This window comes from Cricetulus griseus, chromosome 2, assembly GCF_003668045.3.
Source record: "Cricetulus griseus strain 17A/GY chromosome 2, alternate assembly CriGri-PICRH-1.0, whole genome shotgun sequence".
Lineage (NCBI taxonomy): Eukaryota > Metazoa > Chordata > Mammalia > Rodentia > Cricetidae > Cricetulus > Cricetulus griseus.
The window spans coordinates 86689054-86714217 of record NC_048595.1 but is presented as its reverse complement, the minus strand read 5'-3'; the positions used below and the strand labels follow the sequence as shown (position 1 = coordinate 86714217).

The 25164-nt window shown below is 44.3% G+C and overlaps 1 protein-coding gene and 1 long non-coding RNA gene across 12 annotated transcripts in view; one reads left to right on the top strand and one right to left on the bottom strand.

The window, feature by feature from the left end:
• The first annotated feature begins 281 nt into the window (after nt 1–281).
• Nucleotides 282–25164, top strand: part of LOC100765709 — a 29940-nt gene continuing 5057 nt past the window's right edge. Inside the window, exons 1-7 of one of the 9 annotated variants that reach the window (XR_003482857.2) lie at nt 282–422; nt 10747–11233; nt 14694–16184; nt 18021–18127; nt 21347–21445; nt 22184–22249; nt 23401–23528. This is a non-coding gene — a long non-coding RNA (uncharacterized LOC100765709). The other 8 variants (XR_003482858.2, XR_003482856.2, XR_003482852.2 and 5 more) reach the window with 8 other exon arrangements.
• The window catches only part of Ptpn3 (protein tyrosine phosphatase non-receptor type 3), a 119362-nt gene continuing 112303 nt past the window's right edge, over nt 18106–25164 (bottom strand). For 2 of the 3 annotated variants that reach the window (XM_035439872.1, XM_035439871.1), the window contains exons 23-25: nt 24424–24552; nt 23363–23508; nt 21427–22866 (exon numbers count right to left, since the gene is read on the bottom strand). In XM_035439872.1, coding sequence (XP_035295763.1) covers nt 22632–22866; nt 23363–23508; nt 24424–24552 — 510 coding nt within the window. In that variant the 3' untranslated portion in view covers nt 21427–22631. Of the gene's footprint in view, nt 20380–21426; nt 22867–23362; nt 23509–24423; nt 24553–25164 lie in introns of those variants that run through there. The other variant, XM_027403048.2, reaches the window with a different exon arrangement.

The window sequence follows — 25164 nt, the reverse complement described above, 5'->3', positions numbered from 1 at the left end:
TCCCGCTATCCTGACCTCTGGTTATGGTGATGCCACCTTTAAGCCACTTTTCAATTTCATCTCTCAAGACTCTCTTCTTTGGGTTTTTCTGTATGAGCTCTTGCATGATGGGAAATGTACTTCTGTGTATGTTCAACTTATTGATTGTTGAATAAAGTGCTGTTTGGCCAATGAGGCTGCAAGTTAGGCGGGACTAGGAGTCAAGGAGAATTCTGGGAAATGTAGTAAAGAAGTGATGATCCAGGCAGGAAATGACAAAGCAGGAAGACTCATACATAAACAAGGGAAGAAGGAAGTGGGCACCTTATCTCTTCCTCTAGAGTCACCATATGATCCCCGGATGAGGACGACAATGGAAGGCATCCGATAAGATAAGTCTTATAAAATATATACATTTATGATAATTAAGATTGAGCTAACAGGTGAGAATCCTAGTCATTGGCCAAGCAGCATTTGTATGTAATAGAAGTCTCTGTGTATTATTTGGGGCCTTAACTCGGCGGGCAGAACTCAGGTGGCTGGCAGAAAGCGTCCACGTGGCAGTAAGGATCGGGCGGCTTTTGGCAGAAAGATTTATCATAACACTTGCAAGAGAACAAGATAGGCTTAGCAAGTCAATCTGCTGTCTGCCATCTTGTAAGCTGGCACCTTATACAGGGACTTACCTGTAGGCCACTCAGTGGTGCTTGTGGACAATAGCAGGAGGGGAAATGTTGTGAGGAAGGGGCCCAAATATCTTAAAGGATGGTTTCAAAGTGAGTGAAGTCACTAAAAAGCCATGTGAAAGGAAAGAGAAAGAATCAGAATGCTGCATCAGACCTAGTGAGGAGTCAGGGCTCTGCCCCTCTGTTCTCAGTTGAGGAAAAATCCAGTCTGATTCAGAATGTAGGTTTCACAGCTGCAGAAGTAGAATGAAATATGTGCAAAATGAAGCTCTGTGGTATCCCTGCCCAGTTTCAAGGGAACTTGAACTCCAGGTATCTGAGGACCATGTAAGGGAAGCAACAGAGGGACTCAGTGAAGACTTCAGGAGAGAAAGGAGCCTGTCCTCAGGCAGGTGTCACTGGACCAAACCTGTTGTTCCCTCCAGTGTGAAGTGTTCTTCACTGGGAGCCCTCAGGTTTCTCCTAAAGCAGGCACTTCAGATCATGGGCCAGGACTTAGTCGTCGTAGCTTCTATGCCCAGCCACTGAGTGTTTCCATCACTTCTCCATGCCCACTCACTACAGCCACAGTTTTTCCAAATCCTTCTGGCTGAGTATTGTCCTATGCCTGGTTTTCCCCAAAAGGTATGAAACAACCACATACCCCACAGTCCTGTTTCTGTACTGCTTTAATGTTTCTCACAAGAATCATCTCACTCTATGAGATGGGGGAGGGGCACTATCTGTTGTTTGTGACAACATGGAAGCCACTGGTCTCATGTGGCTGTTGAAATTTAATAACATTTAAATTAAAAAAAAAATCTATCTGCCAATCATGCTATATTTCAAGTGCTCAGTGAGCAGGGGCAGCTAGAAGCTACAGAAAGAACAGATATTGGACAGGTCCATCCATTGTGATAAAGGTTTGTTTAGCCACAGGAGCTATGGTAGTGCAGGACACAACCACGTGACCAATAAACATGAGAAAAGAAGGAAGCTCTGAGAGTACTTACTTCCTGGGTATGCCAACAAATTCCAGGGATTCCAAACACAGACCATACCCAGGCACTTCCCATAACTGTCATTATTTGCCACCAACCTCTGACAGAAAGAGTTCTTATTTGTCATCTTCCAGCTGATTGGAAAACCACATTAAAATGGCTTATTAATTTTCCCCTCAAGATAAAAGGAATAGAAAGTGTTGAAAATAACAAAGGGTGAAAAGAAAACTGGTATTCCTCTACATAGAAGCCAGCACAGTTCTACTCTTGGCTTTTTCCTTCCATGTCTTTCAATACAGTGTTCTTCTTTTTCTGAAGGATTGTGAAATTTACTTTTGAAAACCGATTTTCCAGAAAGCAACTTAGGTCCGAAGCTTTCTGTTTTCTTGCCCTAGTCTTATCTGAAAGCCTTAGGTCCATTTCTCTCTACAAAGATCAGGGCAGTCTTGTGCTCAGGGACACTCTCCTCACTCATCAGATGTGGGGATGAAGTGTCTGAAGGTTGTATTCTCCACACATCCCTGTGTAGATGCCTCACCTGACACCATCACAATGTTAGGATTGGGGGATTGGGGGAGGTGGTTTGGTCAAGAGGGTGGGGCCAACATCAACAGGATTAGCACTGAGGAGACTGGAATTCCTCCTTTCTACTAGGTAAAGACAGTGGAAAAAAAAAAAAAAAAGGCTCAGGATGCAAGATGTGAAATCCACAAAGAATCAATAAAACGTTTTTGTTGTTGTTGTTGTTTTTTAAGGCATTGATAAACCAGGGAGGCAAAGGCTTTGAAAGCTGAGTGCTTGCAACTAGAAATTCTTTATCTCTGTGTTAGAGAAGTCCAGCCATGGGCTCTATGTTTGCCTAAGAAGATAGGAGTCGGGAGTTTTCTAGGGGGGAAAAAAGGGAAGGGACAAGAAAAAAAATCCATATATTTATTCCAGACCATGTACAGATGTTGGGTCTGAAGTCATACTTGTTGTGTGGCATAGAAATTTTAAGTGAAAAAAAATTAATGCAAAAACATGATCAGAGCAGATAAACCTGAGAGTCTATGAAGTCACTAGATAAGGGCGGTCATTAAGGTCATTAAAATTCTTTCCCAGGGGGAGATGGAAGCAACATCTATCCTAGATCCTTAGGTCCCAACAACAACAAGAGAGACACGGTTCTGGGACCAAAGTTCATTTTGGAAAAGCAATGGCTTTATTGGACTTCCTTCAGAGCATAGGTGAGGGGTCACTTAAGGGGTGTGGGTGCTATCTCAACAATAGTCCAAACCTGGAAAGCCTTTCCCAGCAGGGGTGAGGGCTTCCCCATAGCCACGTGGATAGAGGTCCACCTCTGCCCTTGGCCTATGTACTTGAGCCCCTCCCTGAGGTCTTGTACAATTAAGGAAGAGCTTCATAGAACAGGTTAAAGGTAGGGAGTGACTGGCTCCTTAGGGGAGAGCTTGTGACCCTCCCCAACTCTCAGTAAGGTGGTTGTAAACAGTCAACAAGCCCACCTGGGATGATCCTTTTGCAGTTGAACCCCCCCTCCCACCCATGGCGTTTGCTTGGCTCAGAGATAGTCATTCACAACAGGATACTGCCACAGTCAGGGTTTAGATACTTTCAGAAATCTGACCCAAAAAAAGGCCATGAAGATGACTCAAGCAGTAAGGGTGCTTGCCACTAAACCTGACAACCCGAGTTTGAACCCCAGAACCCACACAGTGGAAGAAAACTGACACCTGAAAGTTGTCCTCTGACCTCCACAAGCTTGTTACAGCACACATTCTTCCTTCCCAAATAAATAATTGAAAGAAGAAGGAAGGAAGGAGGGAAAGAGGAAGGGAGGGAGGAAGGAAGGGAGGATGAAGAAAGCCTGCAAAGATGAGTTTGCAATACATTTGCACACTGTGTGAAGAAATAAAGCACACATAGTTGGCAGTTGCAACAATTAGATTTTGTATCTTGAGAACTAGAAACTAGCATGTTTGAAATCTTTGAAGAGATAAACACTCCCTCCAGCCTTTAGGCAAGAGCTGAACAGTATGAAACCAGACAGGCTTGAAAGCATCTACAAAATAAACCCTTTTACACAGAAATTCTAGGAGAGATATAAATAATCATTGAAATAAAAGGAGCCCATAAATCAGAAATGGGAGAAAAAAATGAACCTGGCCTTTTTCAAGTGGTTTCTGCTCACGACATTCATTAGTCTTCTGCAAGCCAGGAGCTAGGCATTGTTATTCTTTTGTTTAAAAAGAAGAAAAGAGAAATATTGAGACGGACATAAGATTATAAGTTTATTATAAGGCCCGGTAGAATGGGGAGACTAAGAAGAGGAACAGGGTAATGGCTGACCGCCATGGCCGGTCGCCATAGAGAGACAGAGCGGGAAAACAGAGAGAGGGGACAGAGAGCAGGAACAGGGGGAGAGAGAGAGAGAGAGAGAGCAGGGGCCTATCTTTTAAAGGGGTCCTCTGCACCTGCGTACAGACTTCTTTCCCATGGAACCTTGGGCTGACCAGGGTATTGCCTGAGTGGATTCCACCAGGTAACAGGGGCAGGCCAGCATAATGCCTGAACCTTTCATTCCCACCTCTACTTATTATTAAAAAAGGTGGGGTGTTTAGACATGGCAGGTTAAGGAATAAGGGCGTCGAATTCTTAAGACTGCTTCCTGCTGACGTGGGGGCGTTGACCATCTTTGGGGGACCCGAGAAGGTTGGGGTGCTGCCACGTCCTGGGGAAGCTGGTTGTTTCATTGTAGTCCAGGCTGTATGGAACTCCCTGGTGCCTCTTAGACCTGGCAAGATGTTGACAGAGCAGAAGACAAGGTTGAGATTAGAAAAAAAAATTTTTCTTAGGTCCTGTCACTTGAGGGGAAGATTGTAAGATGAGGAAGGGGTTCCCAAGGAGTCCCAAGATGAGTGAAGGGAATTTGGGATTGGGGAAAGATTGAATATTACCTGGAGTGAACCTGACCTGTTTGGATCTGATTCGGCTCCCTGGCACTTACAAGAATCCTTAGAGTTTGTGGAAACATAAGTATTAGACACATTAGTAGCACATTCATGTTAGAAGCAACTTGGCTGAAAGTATTACCATTTAAAAATAGACAGATTTTTTTAGGACAATGAAAAGCATCTTAATCTTGACCTTGTAGTTATGATCATATAGTGGTATTGTTGAACTTTACTATGAACAGTAGCATGAGAAATAGAGAAATCAGGAACATATTTTATTCTTTTTAATGTCTCAACTCATTTTATCACCATTTAAGCCTTTATATCCTCAGGCCTTCGTAACTACATTTTCAGACCTTCATACATCTTAGACTTTCCTATCTTTACATAGATAAACCCTAAAATACCTGTTACTGGAATCTGTTTTGCTTTAAGCTGGCAAGACTATCAGTCGTCAAAAGCATCAGAGTTCTTGAGAAGGATAAGATTTTACCTGAATCAATCATTAAAGAATAACAGAGACTTGCCAGCAGGCTGCATGGACAGCCATCCCCAAGGTCCTCCATCCATAGTAGCGGGCTGCAGGACACCTGCCTTCTTGCTGATAACTTGTGACCTGTGGATTACAGACTTTGGGAAGACTCGCCTACCGTTGGCCCAAGCAACGCTGGGAAAGTCGATTCCGTTGTCCTCTTGTCCAAGGTCTGGAATACTTTGTAGTAGTTGAGGCGAAGGGCAGGGTTGCTCAGTGACCAGCATTGTCACTGACTTGAGACGAAGTTTCTTCAGTGCCCAGTCTTCTCGGAGGAAATGGGGTGGGGCCAGCAGCTGGCCTATCTCTCTGTTATAAAAAGCTTTTTAACAAAACATTTTAAATGCCATATTCTCTAGATCTCTGAGCATTTGAGGGCTGTCTGTTTAGTATCTTAGCAGTTAAGTTTGCCTTTAGTTAGAGAAAAAATACCTTTTTGTAATAAAAGCTGTACCTTTGTAAACGGCTTACAGGATAAACTGAGTGGTATAAATATTTTGTTAATTTGAAATAGATCTTTATAATTTTAAATTTTCATCATCATTTAAAGATACAAGAGTTAAATTTAAGTTGTATAGACTTAGCTTATATTTTAAGTATAGTTAAATTATACCTTTATGACCTTAAATGTTTACCATGATTTAAAGATATATAGCAATTTAGAAATATAAGACTTAGTATAGTTTAATTTAAGTTGCATATAGAGCTAGATAAGTATAAAGTTAAATTACAGGTACAGAGATAAGCAGGACTGGATAACAGTAAAGGGGGAGTCAGATTGTAATCTCTGATCCGTACATTGTAGCAAACAGACAGGAGATTTAAAGAGACAGGGTAGACTTAAACAGAGGGCCCTGGAAAGGCACAGTATTTAGTAAACAAGCCATGAACAACAGAGCCAGTGAAAGAAGAAATCATAGACAAAAAATAAAATAAGAAGAAAAAGACAAAAATAAAATAAAAAGCAAAAAGATCTGGCAGAAATCAAAAATCCGGCAGACAGGTTTGGTGGATAGGCCGCTGGAGCTGGGCGTGCCTACAGGGAGGTCACATGACCAAAACGGCAGGGACTGTAAGCCGCTTTTGTCTGTTTACCTGCTTGTTGGATGAAACCAGAAAGGTTCCTCTATGCATTTCCCATGGGTGAGGCAAGTGGAAAATCGGCAAAAAGCTCCTCTACGGATGCATGTCTGCCCGTGGGAGTTGCCAGGGGCCTGGCCCTGAAGGGGACACAGCTGTCCCGAAACCGAAAAAGGACCCAGTGGTCCGAAGTGAAAAAAGCAAAAAAGCACCGCTCCTGGAGCGGGATCCCATGCCTGACCTGGAAATGCACCCAACAAGTGAAAGAAATAAAAAGCAAGATGTCAGGTGGCAGTGCTTGCCGGTGGAAGTCATTGAACTGAGTGGGTAGGCCTAAGCCAGGTCACCTGATTATGACCAAGATGGCGGCCCCCAGGTTAGCACACGTGGCCGATGGCGACCCCTGTAAGCACATTTTCAATTGCCAGAAAAGTTTTCTCAAGTAGACATTGCCAACCAAGAAGAACCAGTCAGAGAAAGAACAAACAGAACAATGAGGGACATTCCCAGGTGAAAGAAAGTTCCCACTGGGAGGCAGAACTCCGCTCATTTACCTACTCGCTGCCAATAACCGAAAGATCCCGTAAAAATGTACTTCCCGTGGGCAAGGCCGAAAAATGTACAGATTGCCCTGTCTGAGAGCACCCGGCCCGAAACCGAAAAATGGACCCAGATTGAACAGCGCTGGGTCTGCCCCATAGGAACGGTTTGGGTTTCTTACCGGATTGTAGCGAATAGGCAGATCAGTGAGTTCCAGAAATACTTAGTTGGAAAAGCCGCAAGTTGAGTTCCGGCATCTCAGGCTGTTGCAGGCAGGAGGGAGTGCCAGGAAAAGCGGAGATGGAAGTGGATTGTAAGGTTACCCTTAGCCTAACATGCGCCCGCCAGCAGGTCGCAGAAGGTATAAGGGCAGAGCCTTTCCACGTTGGGCGCCAAAATGTTATTCTTTTGTTTAAAAAGAAGAAAAGAGAAATATTGAGACAGACATATTGACTATAAGTTTATTATAAGGACCGGCAGAATGGGGAGACTAAGAGGAGGAACAGGGTAATGGCTGACCGCCATGGCCGGTCGCCATAGAGAGACAGAGCGGGAAAACAGAGAGAGGGGACAGAGAGCAGGAACAGGGGGAGAGAGAGAGAGAGAGAGAGCAGGGGCCTATCTTTTAAAGGGGTCCTCTGCGCCTGCGTACAGACTTCTTTCCCATGGAACCTTGGGCTGACCAGGGTATTGCCTGAGTGGATTCCACCAGGTAACAGGGGCAGGCCAGCATAATGCCTGAACCTTTCAGGCATGCTTTGCAAATCTACAAGCACTAGATCTGCAACAGTGGCTCTTTGAAGTCCTGTGTTCTTTTAAACTTACATATTTATTTACTTTTTTTTGAGACAGGGTTTCTTCCTGTGTAGCTCAGGCTAGCCTGGTATGCACAGGCAGGGTATTTCTGATGGACCGGAGGAATGGCCATCTTCAGGACAGTCATGGACTAATAATATTGTTAGCATTGTTACATAGAAACTACAGTATTTTATGTGGCCCATCTCACAGCCACTCTATGGTGGTATCACCACCATTTTATAGATGAGGGTATTGAGCTTCCAGCCATCATTTATTTCTCTAATGTCTAGAAAGTTGTCAAGAAGTTAGGGTTTAAATCAAGGCAGGTTGGATACACTGTCCAAACTTTTCAGAACGATGCTGAAGAGCCTGTAGTTGCCCATTGTGACTTTAATGTCTAGCATTATGGATCACTGAATATAGCCACTGACTGTTTCAAAACAGCCCCTCTCCTATTCCGTCTCACGTGACCTTCCAGTTAATTATGCCTACAGAAGCAAGTGTCCACAGCCGTAGCTACAGACACTTGCCTATGCAAATATCTTCTTAGCACACTAATAAACTTCCTCTATCCTTTGGGCTTGTTTTGGTGTTTCATTTATTACCCTCTTGGAGATTATTTGATAGCTGTGACTAACCCTCACAGGGTATTTATGATTATTAATCAATAATTAGTTTAGAATAACAATGATGAAATCTGAAAAGGTTTCCTCTGGCTTGTTTGTGATTACAGAGTGTTCTAGTGTAGGTCTGAGTCCCTACGGATTTGACTCAGTGGTAGGGTGAGTCCTCAGCATAGCCAAGGTACTGGACTCAAACTCTCACAACACAACCATCAGTGATTTTTAGAACTGGGTGATGAGCATCAGGTTGTCTCCAATCTTCTGCCAGCTCAGGGCTGCTGCGAACAGCTGGGTTCACCTCGTAAGGTGGTACATCCATTCCTGGTGGTTGAGTTGCTGGGTCAAAGTCAAATGTGTTAGTGTTGTCAGCTGAATCTGTCATTATTTAAAAAAGGCACTGAGACCTTTTAAAAAGGGATATTGCTCTTGGTGATAAAGCAAGAACAACAGACTTGTCAAGGAACTCTGAAGATGGCTCAGTTGGTAAAGCATTTGCCATGAAAGTTTAAAGACCTGAGTTAGATTTCCAGAACCCAAAGTGTAGTGGTACCCAGTATCCCCAAGTTGCAGAAATGGAGACAGGCAGATCCCTGGCCAGCCAGCCTAGCCTACTTGATGAGTTATAGGCCAATGAGATACCCTGCCTTAGGGTTTTTGTTAGTGAGAAGACACATCATGACCACAGCAACTCTTATAAGGAAAACATTTAACTGAGGCTGGCTTATAGCTCAGAGGTTTAGTCCATTATCATCATGGCAGGGAGCATGCAGGCAGACAGGGTGCTGAAGAAGTAGCTGAGAGCTCTACATCTACATCAGCAGACATCAGGAAAGACTGAGTGAGCCACAGGGCCTGACTTGAGCTTCTGAAACCTCAAAGCCCACCCCAGTAACACATTTCCTCCAACAAGACCACGCCTACTTCAACAAAGCCACGCCTCCTAATAAATAGTGCCACTCCCTATGAGCCTATGGAGGCCATTTTTAGTCAAACCATCATAGATCCTGTCTCAAAAAAAAAAAAAAACAAGATTAAAAATAAAATAAAAAGGTGATGACTGAGGAATAACACCCAAGATTGTCTTTTTCTGTACACACGCATGTGTATATCCCCCTACATGAACACACACACACTCACAAACACCTGGAAATTGTGTCCAAAGACCTGCATTTCCTCTAGAGTTATGAATAAATGTAGATGTATTCACTATTACACATTGCTGTGATCCTCTGAGTCCATGTTCCTAGAGCCTCCCACTAGTTTCCTGCTTTAGAAATCTAGACTGTTGCTCTAAAGTTTCACATTCTTGCCACTTTTTTACTTAAAACATTCTTCCTATACAGTATTTTCAGAATTTTAAAACATTCTTCCTATACAGAATTTTCAGAATTTTAATAATCTTCTACTACTTGATCACATCAAAAAAATAATAATCCTCCGTTAATTAATCATTTACGTTGTTTTTCAATTCTGCTTTGAGTATCCATGTACACATCACTGTTCAAATTTGCTTTATTTCTTAGTCATTTTTGCCCTAATAATTAGAATAAGTCAAGAGAAAATGTTCTTACCCATATTCTATGGGCTATTGGGATCAATGACTTCAGGTTGGAATAGGCAACCTTAAAAGTGTTTAATAATCACTATTAATTTGCCCTCATAAAGTTGTACATGCTTGTAATTTCAGCACCATTGAGGCAGAGGCAGGAAGATTGGGTGGTGGCACTTGCCTTTAATCCCAGTACGCAGGAGGCAGAGGCAGCTGGATATCTGTGAATTCAAGGCCAGCCTGGTCTACACAGAGAAACTCTGTATAAAAAAAACCCAAAATAAATAAAGTTAAAATAAAATACAGATTGTTCTCCCAGAAGATTGTGCCAATTTATGTTCCAATCACCCTCTCACTTCTTTACCAATACTGAGTTTTACCAGCAAAGGTGATTTGTTTGATTTTTAGATGGAGTCTATGTTGTCCCAGGTGGGCTCGAACTCCAAGCTCAAGAGATCCTCTCGCCTCAGCTTACCAAGTAGCTGGAACTACAGGCAAACACTGACAAGCCTGGCTCTACCAAGTTCTGTTTCTGGTTATACCCATAATGCTTGCTTGTTCTGAAAGTCAACTGAAAATTAGCAAACATTCAAAACAAAAATGCAAATCCTCAGGTAGGGCATGACCCAAATCCTAGCACTTTGGGGGATGAAGCAAAGGGATCATGAGTATGAGGCTAGCCTGGGCCATGTGGATAGACACAATCTCACTAGCAAAACAAAACAGAAAGTAAACTCCCATCATTACACAGTTTTGGTTTAATATCACTGCTTTGCAGCTTTTAAAAATCCAAATATTTTCCATGAAATTGTCACTGACTATGCTTCAAAAACAGGAGTTTCAGGTTTTGCCAAGTCTAAGCTAAAAAAAAAATGAAATCTCATTTTAATTTGTCATATTGGCTGCAAATATTTTTCTCAATCTCTTGATGACTTTTTCGTGTATTTGTGGTGTTCTGAATGCTGATGAGGTCAGATTTAGAATCGATGTTCTTGCACCTTATCGTGGCTCTTAAAAATGTCTTCCAGTGGGGACAGGAGTGTTAAATAACATCGAAAAATGAAGACCTTGGAGCTGGAGCTGACCTCAGCTGACAGAGTTGATGCTTGAAAACCTTGGCTTCAAGCCCCAGTACTGCACAAACCAGACATGGGGCAGCAGTGTCGGAAGTTCAAAGTCATCCTCTGCTACATAGCAACCTACACGCATCTGGTAGACATTATTGTGTGTATGTGGCAGGGAGCACAGATGATTCTCTGACTAGGAAGGAGAGAAGTTAAACATGAGCTGGTGTAGATGCCCAGAGATCTTCAAATGAAGAAAGTGTAGGCAGGGAAGCCTTCCCAGAAGAGGAGGCATCTGAGCTGGACCTGGGTGGCCAGGCTGGCATGGACCATGTGAACATGAGGAAAGAAGATACAGCAGAGGCCATCCTGAGGATGTCACATTCTTTGCAGGACAGGGGCAAGGAGACACTGTGGGGCTTCGGCCAGAACACTTATCCTTAAAATACTGGTAAATATAAGCTTTCTCCGCTTTGCAAAGAGAGCTGGGTTAAAAGAGGCCATTTGAAGGTCTGACCTTCAGTCTCCAAACTGAAGGTTTGGAGGTTTCATTTAATTCATAATCACATTTGGGATAGGAATATAAATCAAAGGGGGACACAGAATGAAGAAATCTGTCCCTTTTGAAGATTTGTCCTTGGGGTAATAGAATTTATATTCCAATAGTACAGGCCAGGACCAGGGTAGCTCTTGCAGCTGGAGGACAGACTTCTGGGCACTCTCCAGGGTCTTATGCAATGAGGACGGGATGCCAGGGTATTTTGGCCAGTGCTGGGCTCACAGGAGGGCAGAGCAAAATGTCAGGGCCCTCAGAACAGTCCATCTAGAAGAATCCTCCCACCTTCTGAGCATTGGATTCTCTGAGTCCATGTTCTGTGGAGCTGGTTCTAGAATCCAGCAGCTCACAACTGCCAGGGAGCTAATGCTCCCTTCTGGCCCCTGTGGAACCCACATACACATGTATACACACAACACACAGTTAAAAAATAAACAAAAACTCTCCTGGCATCATAAGTCAAGCTTTATAATTGTTCTCTTGGGTCAGATCCTCAAATGAGGGATTATTGGTTATGGGTTTGCACTTTGGTCCTCTTTACAACCACTGTGCCACTCTCTGTCCCTATGGATTTGATTTTTCATATTATTTTAAAAATGATTTTATATTTTTAATATTACAAAATTTTAGTTACGTGTATGTGTATATCCTCTCTCTCTCTCTCTCTCTCTCTCTCTCTCTCTCTCTCTCTCTCTCTCTCTCTGTGTGTGTGTGTGTGTGTGTGTGTGTGTGTGTGTGTGTGTGTGCATGTGTGTGTATGCTCTCTGAGTCCAGAAGAGGGCATTAGATCCCTAGAGATTTATAGGTGATATGAACCACCCGTCATGGATGTTGGAACCGAAACTCAGGTCTTCTGGAAGAACAGCAAATGTTCTTAACCACTGAGCTATCTCTTCAACCCTTGAATTTGTTTATTCTGGACAATTTATATAAATGAAACCATGTGACCTTTTGTAACTGGATTCTTTCACTTAATGTTTTTTAAATTAATTAATTAATTTTGAGTTGTGTGTGTGGTGTACATGCATGTGTGTGCAAGAATGGAGGCCAGGAGGAGGATGTCAAGTGTATAGTCTCTGCCATAGTCCCTTTTGACAAGGTCTTTTACTGAACCTGGAGCTAGGCTGGCAACCATTAAGTCCAGTAATCCTCCTGTCTCTGCACCCACACAGAGCTGGGGATATAGGTACATAACCCTAGCTTTTTACATTGGTGTTGGGGACTAGAACTCAGGTCTACATGTTTGGGTAGCAAGCACTCTTACCCACTAGGCCATCTTCCATTGATAACAATTTTAAGGTCAGTCCATATAATATGTGTCAGCATTCTATTGCTCTTAACAACCAGGTAATGACCCTCGGCTGAGTAGACACCCTGCATCTTATTTACTAATTCACCAACTGGAGGATGGGTAGGCTGTTTTCATTTGGGGGGGGGCTATTACAAAGCATCTTGCTATGAACATCTTGTGTGTGTGTGTGTGTGTGTGTGTGTGTGTGTGTGTGTGTGTGTGTGTGTGTGTGTGATAGTGTAAGGAACGCAGAGGGGAGAACTTTCTCCTGGATGAGAAGTAGGGAGTGATGCTCAGAAAGGAAAGGACAGCTCTCAGACCTGTGAGCTCCTATGCTTCCGGATGATGCTGAGCCAAGTCAAAAGCAGAATTCCTACAAGCTAGTTGTAATAAAACACAACATAGACTGGGTGCAAGCAACAAACTGTGGAAGGCCTAGGGATTTAGAATGTGTTTCTCCAGACTTTCCTGTTCATGTTCCGGAGGGTTTTATGGTGGCTCGTAAGCAGCGTGTGTTTTGTTTAGAAACCTGACTTCTGGCCTTGATCTCTAGCATTTCCACACCTCCACAGCCTGCCAGGCCAGCCTCTCTCTACACTCTCCGTGAAATCTAAGACCAGAGTTCCTTCCCACAGTGCCAGGGTCCTAGGCCAGAGTGATGTCATACTGGGGACACAGCCCAGCAGCTGCTCTGCTCCAGGCAGTACCCTTCCCACTAGGCTCGTCTCATTTTGTTTTCTCCTGGGAATGTCCTGTGTATTTTATCTCATGTTTCCTCTCCTTTTCACTGTTTTATCAGCTGTCCAATTTGGTTAAAGAAGTACAAGGAAATGAGATAGTATTATGGACAAATAGGAGAATAGAGATCTGGGGTTGACAGACAGTATAATTGATTAGGTTTCATTTGGTCTTTGGGGGAAATGGATTTCCAGCCATACAAGGTTCTATGTCAGAATCATTTGTACACTTCAGAACCAATAGCCTATTGGATAAAGCAAAAGGGGCGATTCTCAGGACATTGGGTTTTGGTGACCTAGCTTCTGCATCTGGAGACACTTCCAACTCTACGATGGAGATCACCTCCCATATCTCACCTTACAGATGCTGAAATGTCAGTGACTGTATTTTCAGCATCCATTACAGATACTCGAGTGCTGATGACAAATGCCTGTCCCCAAATTCTGACCAGAACTCAGAGGTGACAAGAAGCAGGAGCTGTGGCAGCTGTTTACAGTAAGAGGGCAGATTTGGGACATTTAGCCATGTCTACAATAGGGTCAGCCTGGAGGTATCTGTGGTCCACACTAAATACTTTGTTTAGGGGCAGTGACATGGGTTTCTGGCTCAGGAACAGGTCTGGTATTGTTCCTGGATACACCACTCTAGAAGTTCCTTCAGGGACACACCATTTAGTTAGTCGAGGTGGAGGGGAGACAAGTTCCTCATGTTATTGGCAATTGTCTGACTGGCATGGAATGACGGGATGCACTCTAAAGTTGCCAGGAATGATCTAAAAACCGGCAGACACTGCTGGGACTGTGGACATGCTGTGGTCAACTAGCAGTTCTGAAAGATTGGCAAGTGCCAATCAAGCAAGTCCTCCAAAACTCCTTCTATCAAGGCTGGGCATGGTGGCACAATGGCACTTGGGAAGTTGAAGCAGGAGAATTGCAACTCATTCAAACTACATGAAAAAACAATGAAGACAGGGCTGGAGAGATGGCTCAGCTGTTAAGATCACAGGCTACTCTTGCAGAGGACCTGGGTTTGATTCCTAGCACCTATATGGCTACTCACAACCATCTATTACTCCAGATTCAAGATCTAATGCCCTCTTCTAGCCTCCTTGGGCACCAGGCATTTATGTGGTACACAAACAAACATACAGGCAAACATTCACACGTCTTAAAAAAATAAATCTTTGAAACAAACAAGCAAGCAAGCAATTGAGGGGCTGGGGAAACTACTCAGTGGAAAAAGCATCAGCCATGCAAATGATTGGAGTTTGGCTCTTCAGAAGCTACTCAATGCCAGGTTGACATGGTGGCCTGTCTATAATTCCAGTGCTGAGAAGACAAGAGACAGGGGATCCCCAGAGCAAGCTGGATTGCCAGACTATCTGTCTCGTGATCTCTGGGTTCAACTGAGAGACTCCGTCTCAGTGAAGAAGGTGGAGAATGATTGAGAAAGACTCCTGCAGACAATTTCAAGCTCAGACCTCCACATGTACAAGTATGCAAACATGTACACATGCACATAGGCATCTACTCACATGGGTGTGCCCACATACGAGTGAACATGTATATATTCATGCATATCACACAAATACATATAGCAAACAAACAAAACAAACTTCATGTGTGCAGGGGGTGGGGGAGTAGCTTTTCATTAGCAAAATGGATGGTATTTCCAGCTGGGGCAAAAGGTCTAAATTCTCTAGGCCAGAAAGCCCTCCAGCACTGATGAGTCATCTGTGGGTTCCAGGACAGCTTGGATTATGACACAGTACCTCTTACATCTATGGGAAGCTATCACCTTGCATAGCTCTGTGCTCTGGGACAGCATTCACAATGTTGTCTATGACAAACAGAGATGGCAAGGCTGAGGCTGACCATGGGACCACTTGTCTGGGATGGAGTCTTTAACTTGGACCAGGCAGGGGTGGGGTGGTATTCATGGTGTGAACTGAACTGAGTCCTTTGGAAGGGCAGAAAGAGGTCTTAACCACTGAGCCATCTCTCCACCCCTACAAGGGGGCATTTTGATAACGAGATTTGGCTACCAACACCATTTTTACATGAATAGATTTACATGTAAATGAGAATGGCACAAGACCTCCAAGTCTTCCTCAAAAGTGAGGAAGCCAGAAAATCTGTGCTGGAACCAAGGCCACCATTTGGGAGTCTCATTCTGAATGTGACTATGGAAGGAGAGGAATCTTTCCCAAGGGCAGGACTGGACTATCAGGTGCTATTCAAGGGACTGGCCACTGCCAGATAGAGAGCTCCGCTCTTTTTGTGTGGTGACGGGACCTGACAATGTGGGATAGTATTTCCAGGCTGTTTGCTCATCCATGTTTTCATTGGCTGCTTCTGTGTCTACTTCACAGCTCTGTAAAAACTATGTGAGAAGAACTTATCATTAGTACTTAAGTCATCAGGACATAAAACCAAACAAAAATCCACACACATCACAAGTAGATGGAGAGCCACTCCTAAGTAACTTTCTTTTAGTCATATGACATGATGACATTTGGTTTGTGTTGTTCTCATGGGGAGAAGAGTGACTACATGGGGCCAAAGCAGTTCACTGTCCCTCAAATTCTTTCTCAGAAATAGACCACCTGAATTTTACTTAGGAATACTGTTTTCTTTTCTTTTTGACAGGGTCTCAACCATCTCTGGCTAGCCTGGAACTCATTATGTAGACCATGTTGGTATTGGATTCATAGAGATCTGTTTACCTCTGCCTCCTGAGTGCTGGGATTAAAGACATGTGCCACCACACCCGCCCAGTCTTTAAAACTTTTTTTTCTAACATTTATGTACTATGTGGGTGAGTATGTGTGGTGGGGAGGGGGTCAGGAAAACATGCAGGGTTCTCTTCTTCCACTACATACATAGGATCTAGGGATGGAACTCAGGTCATCAGGCTTGACAGGGAGTCTCATGTCAAGGCAGCCTTGAACTTGCTATGTAACGAAGGGACCTTGAACTCCTAATCCTCCTGCTTCTATTTCCTGAATTGAACCCAGGGCTGTGCATGCTATGCAAATACTCTATCAACTGAACTACATCCCTAGCCCCAGCATATGGTTTCTTGGCATTAAAACTACCCCCTTGAAGGATATATAGCCCTGGGATTAAGGACATAGGTCTTGCTTTTCTCTTCTCCTTCCTGTTATGCTGTCTGGCACCTGAATGTGTCTGAACATCAAGGTAGAAGCTGCATTCTGAGGCTGGGAGAGCAGATAGGAGAGCAAGTTGGGGGTACCTGGGACCCTGTTGATCACAGAGCCACTCAGCAACCCTGCAGGATGAAGGGTAGTGCTTTCTGCAAGCTATTGCTTTCACAATAGTAGAATGCAATTATGGACTAAAATTGGCCACCCAACATGAATGCTAAGGCCAAATACTGTATGAGAAATCATAACCAGAGGGAGGGTGAGATGGAGAGACAGCATTTGAGTTGATAGGGGCAGGGGCAGAAATCAGACAGACAAATAAAAATGTTGACAGACAGTAAGTGTTGCATAGCTTGAATGCTTTTATATTGATCAAACTGTTTTTCAGTAGAGTCCCCGACAATAAAGTCAGAATGAAAAACATTCCAAATTTACAGAAAAACATATTGCTGATTGACTAAGATACTTTACAAAACATGGCTTAGCACAATCCTTTGGTTGCCCCAGTGGTATAAGAGTGATCAAGATAGTGACATAGCTGGTATCAGTCTCCGGAGGTTTGATTTCCCCAGGCTGAGGTCACCAGAGCTTTGCCATCTTTACTAGGTCTTCTCTAGGATGACAGCCAAGAACGAGGAGGGTGGCAATCTTTATCTTCGTAATTCCACAGTGACAAGGGCTGAGACAACCTCTTGGGGTCAAGTCGCAGAAACCGAGTATGTTTCTCTAGGTCAGTTCTTCAGATTTGGTTAAGGTTAAATTGTTTCCCTGAAATCTAACTGTGAGCTCATCTAGTCCACCTGATCATCAGTCCCTTTCAACAAAAACAAACACCTAAACACACAATTATCTGAGAACTGAGGGTAAAGCATCTCTATAAGCCTAGGTCTGGACTAGGTCATGGCTCTTACAGTTTTTCCCTGTGGATACTGTCTTGGTTGCCTTGGGAGGATGAAGAGGCTACTTACTGCCCCCAAATGAAAAAGTTTAAGGATGGGGGAGGGGGTAGATCAACCAGGAACACAGCTGTGAGAGACTCTACACTAGTCTCAAAGCATATTTAGATAACAATGACTGTGGGAGGAAACTAAAAATACTGCTACAAGTTTGAGATTCATCCTCCCTGTCTCCCAACCCCTAAACAAACTTAATTTTTCTCATCATGTGTGGATTTTAGAGTGATGTCAGCAGGGGACCCATCTGGATGAAGCCAGCACATTGGGGTGTCTACTCTGATCTTCTGGAAGGTGCTAGAATGTAGACTATAAATATCTTCTCCATTCACATCCAGCCAAATTTCCCAGGCAAAATATTTAGCTTAATTCTGATGCAGTTCTTAGGATGAAACATGGTTTCTTAAGAGCAACTGTGGAAGTGTGGGATGCAGGGAAACAGGAGCTCAGAGCTTCGGTTTCTAATTGGTGATGGTGACCCTGTTTACTTGGGTGTTCTGCTCCTTGAGATCATCTTCTTGTCGTCCTTCCCAGGATTGCATGGACTTTGCTGCTGGCAATGTCTGCTGTGTCTGAACTGCTGGCCCCACACAATGGCAGAGAGGCCAGCTGCAGCCTTTTCAAGCGTCACGAAATATTATGTAAGTGTAACAGCAGCATTTTCATGACCACATTCAACAGCTTGTTTCCAGAAAATAATAAAACAATCTCCAAGGACATTTAGACTTTGCAAGTGCTTTGCACACACGGTGGTGACAAACATTTCTATAAAACAATAATTTGCTAAGCAGCCTGATACCCCTGAAATGTACCCAGCATTCTCTGTTCCTCTTTTTGGTGCTTTGCAGAGGGCATTGTCAGAATCTAGGTTGCATAAAGGTACCGGTCCTCTGTCTTCTGGGCTTTTGCCCTCTGGAACACTGCTCTAGGAAAACCCAGTGGGCTCCACATTTTTGGTGCATTTTGGGGCCAACCACAGAGAAGACAGCCTTCCTACGTCTTCAGTAGCTTTGGTTTACATATTCCAGTGGCCGGAAATTCATTTCTATAGTATGATCTCATTCTGCCTTCAAGTTCCAAGTGTTGTTTCTCTTTATTTTTTACAGAAGAAAATACAGTCACAGATCCCAGGTTCCTAGGCTGAGGGCTACTTGGTGTTGAGTGGTCTGGAGAACCATTCTAGTTTCTTATTACACAGGGTGCTGGGCATTCACTCTACCACTCTCATCACTGAGCAGTAAGATGTGCGTGGGTGAAAGACAGGCAGGAGGGAAATAGATGGAGATACTGAAGCTACAGACAGATAAGGAACGCCTGGAAACCTGCGCTCTTCTGCAGAGGTCCTTACCCATCTTGTAACTAGGAAATGCTTTAACTGCTTCAGTGTCTGCTAAGTATCACTGTACCTTCATCTACTTACATGACATCACGAAGTGCCCTTCTCCCATAAGCACCACTAAGAAACCTGCTAACACTTTTTCTGGATACACAAAAGCCGCTATTTAAAAATACCACCTTAAAGCATTCATGTAATTTATTTTTCCTTAAATAATAACTCGCTACAATCCTGCCACAAGTTAAATTTTTTTTTTTACCATGGTATTCACAGAGAAGAATTCTCAAAGACAATCAAAATCCCAGAGTACTTAGAATAAATTAACATCAACTTGTGTTTATATTCAGATAGTCTAATTCTCTCCTCTGAAATGAAATGGAGACCACTGTAACCAAGGGTGAATGCACACATCTGTCCTTCTGTACAGAGGCTTATTCTTTACATAAACTCAATAGTAATTAGAGTCAAGTTAGGAACCCTGAGTCACCCATCACACACACACACACACACACACACACACACACACACACACACACACACACACACACACACACCACCCTCGAGAATCGGTGTTTCTTATGGTCACTTACTAGAAGGTCTTTTCTCAGAAGGGTTCAAAATTCTGAGTATTTGGATGCTACCATCCCCCCCTCCAACCCCCAGGAAAATCGTCTTGTTTCAAGTGTGAGAGCTTGAAGTAGCAGCAATCCACATAGAGATTCAGTAGTCAGCGATTCCAGTCATGGCGGCTGAGTATACAGTAAGGGGTGAGCAGAGGCTTGGCTGCTTCTAAAGCTAAGACTCAACATCACGCAGCACAGAGTCTGGTTCCCAGACTCGGCTGAGAAGTCACCTGAACATACATTATGAAACAGGTTCAGGCACTGGCTGTGATCCTGAAGAGAGGAATTCGGGGGTAGGGGAAATGGGTGCTTTGGAACATGAGTGCAGAAGGGGTGGAGATGAGGCAGAGGGAGGGAGGGCAGAATAGACCCTATTCATCCTCCAGCCTGAAGTCCCTTGTGCCCTGCCTGTGGTACATTCATCTGAGTTTTCCCTGGTGTCAGGAGTAATGGATACCAATTGCCGAAGAAGTTCGGCCCTTGGAGTCAGTCCCACACAGATCAACACACAAACACCTGAGCAACCACAAGTAGCCACATTGTCTGGCTCCTGGTGAGAGTAGAGTCAACAGTACTGCTGGCGGCCCCTCTCATTGCCCGAGGATGGCTGACGGGGTGGCGATATTGAGGGAGAAACACAGTTCCCAGTTGGAGATCCCCTGTTGCTTATCTCTCTGGGCCCAAAGACGTCATAGCGGCATGCATATCTACATCAGCAGTTCCTATGTACAGGATACCTTTTCCACAGAAATTTAAATTTAAAGTGCCTAGGTTCAAATAAGCTCATCCCTTCCCACAGTGACCAGCATCTCTGGGGGCCTCTAGGGGAACAAGGAATGAACACTTCACAGTTGTCCTAACTGGGATCCAGCCTCTGGATTAAGCCTTCTTCGTACACTCGAAGAATCGCTTCACATACAAACTTGTATTGGCTCTGGAAGAGAAAAGAAAGCTGTCAAGTCCATAGCACCAAGAGTGTTGCCTCATGCCATGCTTGAGAGTGTCTCTGGGACATTTATATTATATTCTCTCCCCGTGTGCTAACTCTGGGCCTTGCGCTGGGGAAGAGTGAGGTGAACTCAAGTCTTCACAGACTGGGGAGGGGAGCTGCCCTCAGAAGTGTGGGCGGAGGAAAGAAGGGAGGTAATGGGAGCTGAGTACCGGCATTCATCTTTCTCTGATTACTAAATATAGCTTCTATAGTTCCTGTTGCCATGCCTTCCTTAGCATGATAGACTGTCCCTCAAGTTATGAGGACAAATAAACCCTTCCTCTCATGCTTTGTTAGGCGCTTGGCCACAGTAATGAGTAAAGTAACTAATATAAGGACGACACTGATGTGGAAGCCCTGTGACAAGAAAAGTCTGTTCTGAGAAGTATATGAGAGGACCCACTGTGTGACCTGGAATATCTGGGCATGTCTAGGGGCTGGGAGATGGGTGATGAAGGATAGGGACACAAGTAGGCTGGGTGTGGAACAAGGAATCTCTAGTCCCTTTTTCTTAAGAGAGTAGGGAAAGATGCTGATTATTAGATAGACCTTCAGTAACCATGGGGCATTAATTTTAGAACTCCCTATGGACACCCAAACCCTCAGGTACTCCAATCTTTTATATAGAATGCTACAGTATTTGTTTATAGCCTATGAGCATCCTCCACACACCATCCTTTTTGGCAGGATATGGTGGTACATCCACCGGGCAATAGAGGCAGGTAGATCTCTGAGTTCTAGGCCAATGGTCTACATAGTAAGTCTGAAACAACCCCCACTCAAATAGCACCAAAACCCAAAAGCAAAGCAAAAATTACCTCTTGATATTTCTAATATCTTATACAGTGGGAAGAGTTATACTGTATTTTGTAGGGAATAAAACAGAAAAGTCTTTTATATGTTTATGCAGAAACATCTTCTTTGCTGTAATTTAATTTGTGACCACTTGAATCCTTGTATGTGGAGTCACAGATACTGAAGGCTAACAAGATCTTGCTAAGTTGTCCAGGTAGGTCTTAAGATTGTAACCCTCAGGCCTCCACCTCTAGACTAGCTGTGATTAGAGTCTTGCACCACCAGGCCTGGCTGGGAGTATTCTGTGATTTAAACCACCATTTATTTAGTCTTCCAAACTTCAAAACAGGGAAGATGATGACCTTCAGTAGATGATTTTTTTTTCTTTTCCTTGGTTATTTATGTGGCAGTGGGAGGACAGCTTGCCTGTCAGGAGAGCCCACTCAGAGTGGTAACAAGCATGCTTACCTACTAAGTTATCTCTATGGCTGAGCTGGGTTTTCTCAACTGTATTTCCCAGGTATAAACTAAGGACTCACAATCTATTAGGGCAATCTTACAACATCTGTTCAGCAGCCTGTGGCTGCTCGGAGCTGGTTAGAACACAGAGTTCCTGCTCTTTGCTTTGCTAACCAAGTCCTCTTAACCACTCTGGAAGTTTAGTCAGGAGGTTGCGTCCCTGTTTTTGACATTCTGAATATTCTTCTACAAGATTCTTGGATACCCCTGGGGCTTTGCCCATCATGGCTGAGATTAGAAACTAAGCCAGTTCTACTCAACCCAAGCTTGGACAACTCTGGTGAATGAATGATCAAAGGCAGGATAGCTCCCATCTGCAAGACGGGGAAACTGAGGCCTACAGGTTCAGGGGATCACCAAAGGTTGTCAGTGTGGGAAGAGGAGGCCTGAATCATACTCTTTCTACACTAACCATACCCTTTTCTTCTTGCAGCTCAAAATGACAAGCAGATATTTCCTCCTAAGGACCCTGGCATGACACAGTAGGAGACAGCCCATGGTGAGGAAATGCAAGTGACTTTGCTTACGTCTGGTGGGTGATGATGGGGTGCAAACAGGGCTGCCCTTGGGCTGAGTGACAAATAGGATACACCAGAGGTAAACAGAATGCATGTAGATGGGCCTGTGTTCTGTAGTCACTGTGTCTCTGACAAGCTGTGTGACTCTAGGCACTGACTCAGTTCCCTTGTACCTCATTCTATTCACAATGCCCCTGGCTATAGACACTCCTGTGTGAACTCAGGAAATGTGGATCTCTGCCTTTTTGTCATTGTAGTTGTTTAAAATATTTTATTAGTAGTTGTTTAGACAGGGTCTCAGTATGTAGCCCTGACTGGCCTGGAATGCTTTATATAGACCAAGCTGGCCTCATATTCAGAGATCTATCTGCCACTGTCTTCTGTGTTGGGAAGTAAAGTTCCTAGCCAACCTCCACCACTTTTCTCATTACTACTTTTTTCTATTACTGAGTTTCTACTTACTGATGTTTGTACCATCATGGCACGCTGGTCTCTCATTTTCCGGACAATATCCAATGGGTAAACAGGCAGGTTCCTCTCAATTAAGCACATGGCGGTTTCCATAGTGACCAACACACCTGTCCGCCCTATTCCAGCACTAGGGAGGAGAGAGAGACAGAGACTCAGGATCGACTTGGGCATCATTTTTACAAGGCCGAGCTGAACCACCTCACCATGGCCTGCCCTAGGGCGAGTCCTGATGCTGATTTCAAGATCAGAAAGCACACATTCAGGTGTAATCTTAAGCGTTTCAAAAGAAAAAGCCCATCCCCACAGGTCCTAAGGCTGGGACTTAACAAGAAACCCATCCATGAAGCACAAAAATCCACTCCTTCTCTGAGTCGTGCTTGCTGTCAAGGTCAGAAACTTCAGGACAGGGAAGTGTGAAGGAGTTTTCCTTTCAGCATCCAGCTGCACTTGCATGATTATGACTACATTACATTTTAAGTATTTAGAAACTGTTAGGAAATAAGCATAGTTTTACAGGACAATGTGACTTTGTGGGGTAAGGGTTGGTTTGGTATCTGCCTATTTCTCCTGGCCTTTCCCAAGGGGTAGAAGCATTTAAAACAGAAAGCAGTAAGGCTTAGTACCTGCAGTGAACTAGGGCAGGCTCACCGTCTACCCTCAGGGACCTCACGTACTTCACAAACTCCAAGAAGTCTGAGGAGTCATCAGGCACGCCGTGGTCAGGCCACGCAACGTACTGGAGATGGGTCACTGTGTGTTCTTCCCCGGTCTGTGGAAGATGTGGCCTCGGTGAGTCATCAAAGCAATGAGCCCAGCCTTGGACACCAGCCATGGTGGCCTTAGCCTCAGTGTCTTCTTGTGCCCAGCTCTGCTATGGTCTCAGTCAATTACCATCAAGCTCCCACTTTCCCAAAACTTCATTCTTTTCCCCAAGACACTGCTTTCTTGACCTCTTGTGCCTCCAGCTATTTTTTCTACCTGCTCCTATGCACCCTGCAGTCAGGGTCACCCATACCGCCTCTATATACATGTACATACTTTTGTCTGGTGTTGAGGCCTTCTTGCTCATGACAATCAGGGTCCCCTACTATCATGTGGCTAAATACACCTTCCATTGCTGACCTCTACCCCCAATACACATACAATACAGTGAAGCTTAACTAATTTTAGACGTAAGGTCTACTGGCATTAAGCATACAATGTCGGGCAATCATCACTACTATCTCCTTCCAGAACATTCATTGTCACCCGAATATGACCTCTTGTAGCCATTTTCTTCCCCTTCTTCTAACCAGGGCAAACACCATTCTCCTCTCTGTGCCTGTGAGGTTATTATTTTAGGTATCTGGATTAACATAATCTTAGCACTTACCCTCTTGACTGGCTTCTTTCATTTGGCATGTCTTTCAGACTCATCCCACAGTGGCATTTGCCCAAAATGCCCTCCTTTTTTGAGGTTGAATACTACTACACAGCTAGGCCTAGTTTGTTTATCCACACATCTCCTTATGGGCAGACCCCAGGGCTGCCTCTCCCTCTTGGCTATTGTGAATGGCAGAGCTACACACGTGGGGCACTGGCTCTCTGACCAGCCGGTGACACTGCAGCAGAGCCGAACATGAAAGCTCACAGGGGCTACTGACTGTGCCTGCCCCTCCACCCTGCTCCTCCCAGACCTGCTCACCTCAGTATTTGTAACTAGCATTTCTCGGGACACATAAGCAATGGTACAGTCCTCTGCCTGACACTGGATATGAAAGATGCCGTGGTCCATGACGTCAGGGGGATCTGGCCAGTACTGGTGACATTTGGTCTGTAACAAACCAGAGACAAGTCAGGCTTTTCTGTAGGGCATAACCAGGGTAGTTAACTGCACGGCATCCAGTCACATCTGTTCAAGGAGAAGTGACAGGAGAGAAGAAACTCAGATGAGACCCACTTGTGGCCATGGCCTGAAGAAGGCAGTCAATTTACCTTCAGGGTTTGTTCACTGGGAGAGCAAACGGGTCTGGGCATTGGGGCTATCTATACTCTGCCCAGGCTGACCCAGGTTCCTTGGGTCTCTTTTCTGCTCTCAGCAGCCTTGGGACTCAGCAGTTAAGAGCTCATTGGCATTAGACAGGGCCCTAAGGGAAGAATTTCCTCTCTTCTTGTTGGCCATTTGACTTCCAACAGTCGACCTCTTTGAATTTCAGGTTTTCACACACTGACAGAGGCCAGAGAGGCTGCAGTGTGGAGTCCCTTGTGGGTGAGGTCAAAGGCAGCCATCAATACCATTGTTATGGAAGCTACAGTAACTGAGTTAGGTCTGTCAGGTTTCTCAAAGCCCTCATTTAAAAAACCTCCAAGCTGAGACAACTATCCTTTTTCATGTGAACAGTGCCTCCTCCAACCACAAATACCTTCACAGGAAATAGGGTCTGGG